At 34.8% G+C, this 1,989-nt stretch overlaps 1 protein-coding gene across 1 annotated transcript in view; it reads left to right on the forward strand.

Moving 5' to 3' along the window:
- Window positions 1-1,915, forward strand: part of LOC122093188 — a gene marked incomplete in the record, with an annotated part of 9,099 nt that extends 7,184 nt beyond the window's left edge. Inside the window, 3 exon segments of the mRNA XM_042663473.1 lie at window positions 86-182; window positions 411-508; window positions 1,659-1,915. Of these exon segments, the coding sequence (XP_042519407.1) occupies window positions 86-182; window positions 411-508; window positions 1,659-1,684 (221 nt within the window).
- Window positions 1,916-1,989: the final 74 nt, after the last annotated feature.

Here is a 1,989-nt window from a genome sequence, read left to right on the forward strand (position 1 = left end):
CCCCCCCCCCCCCCCCTCTTTTGGGTTCAGACTCAATCATCAATTCTTTCTTCTATTTTGAATTTGAATGTCTTTTTATATGTAGATATTGACAACTTGGATTGGGTTAGACCTGAAGAGAAGTGGTATACTTATGATGTTGAACAAACAAAAGTGGTTGAGAATTATATATCTTCTTTTAGGTAAACAACTATTATTTGTTTATTCTTTGTTATTTGATCATGCATTGAAGAGTTTTGGTCCTTGGTGTCATTCCTGATCATTGATCTATTTGATATTTCTTCTTCTCCTTGCATGTTTCAATATCATTTTTTTATAGGATTGGTTACCTTTATTGTAGCTTTATTATTGTCTCAATAAAAGATATCATTGAAGTTTGATATTCTGACATTGAATCTTTCTGGTTGCAGAACTAAGGGGATCAAGAGTGTGGCAGTTTCTGGCATATTTCCACTGGGGAGTTCTGAAGGAAGTCTAAAGCATGAATCTCCAGATATAGTAGTTGTGGGTACGTAACTAACTTCGCTAGATTACAACAGTTAATTTTATACTTTTAGCCACTGCATGCAAATCTAAATCCTCACTTTTGGCTAGATAAATGGATATACCGTTTTTGCTTATCGATCTTTTCTTAAAACTTGCACTACTGACTTGAAGTGTTGAACATTATACCTTGATGACTTTGTGCTGTTTTATATAGAAATCAACTTAATCTGAACAATTGCAAACACGTACTAATTCTCACAATCAAGTAAAAAGGATCTACTTAAAGCATTGATATCAAAGCTAAAAGCAGCAAAGGACCTGAAATTCTTTCATTTAAATGCATGATACCTCTCTCTCTCTCAAAGAAGTCCTTTTCATATCTTCTATATGTTCTGAGAACCCTCGCTTATAACTTCACTAAGAATTCTCATTGGTTTTTATTCTAATGAATACTTGAAGGGATCATCCATAATTGCTTAGAAGCTCAACCTCTGTACTGGTAGTACTTAGTAACCCCCCACCCAAAAAACAAAGAAAGAACTGGCAGTCAAGTAATAAACAGTCACCAGCTCCAAAGCATAATATGAATAATTTTCTCCAGTTCTTGTTCCCTGTAATTTCTCAGTATCTTTACTAATATTGTTACTGTTAATGTGATTATTGTTATGGTATCTTGCAATTACGTTTTTTTTTTAACGGCTGCTGCATCTGGTTGCCGGGCATTGCACAATTGAAAATGTGATTTTTTTGCATGGATACTTCTAATGTACAATCTGTGTGGTTGTCTTGGAACCAAAATATGCCTTTCCGAAGTCCAAACCCTTCAGATTTGCCTCTTTTCATTTGGAAGAGAATGTAACAAGAGCTGAGACTTCATTTTTCATGTAATCCTGACTTTTTTGCACCATAGAGTGCAGAATTTATTTCTATTACCTTTCCATTTTATTTCTCCAGTGATTCAAACCGCTATAGGCAAGCCCAATCTTCTTCCCATTTTCCTCCTACATTTTTTCTCATCTGATATGGGCAGTCAAATGCAGCTTTAGCGTAATTTTTTTTCTGGTTGTCTGCAGATAATAGATTTTTGGCTATTCCAGTTCAAAAGTAAGTTTAATATGGGAATAGAATAATCATGTAAACTTTATTTTCTCTTTTGAATTGTTCTGAAGCAGACAGTGAAGATGACCAGGAGAGTTAGCTACTGTTGTGCTCTTCATTCATTGCTAAGGCATTTTGAAGTTACTAACATGTAGATGTTCACACCTGCTACTAAGTTGTACCAATCAAAGCCCCAAGATTATGTATCCATTTTTGAGTGTTGATGTTAAGGGCCATTCCAATTGTTGCCCTCAATCTAAATGTATCAAATTTGGTTGTTCCTGTTTGACTTAGTAATGAAAATATTTTGCCCAGTGTTGGACTTATCATATGATTGGACCATGGTCTGCTTGTTCAGATTGTCAAATTACTAATTCCCTCCACCCCCCCAAAAAAAAAAAAAAA

The sequence above is a fragment of the Macadamia integrifolia genome, chromosome 11, assembly GCF_013358625.1.
Source record: "Macadamia integrifolia cultivar HAES 741 chromosome 11, SCU_Mint_v3, whole genome shotgun sequence".
In the NCBI taxonomy this organism is placed as follows: domain Eukaryota; kingdom Viridiplantae; phylum Streptophyta; class Magnoliopsida; order Proteales; family Proteaceae; genus Macadamia; species Macadamia integrifolia.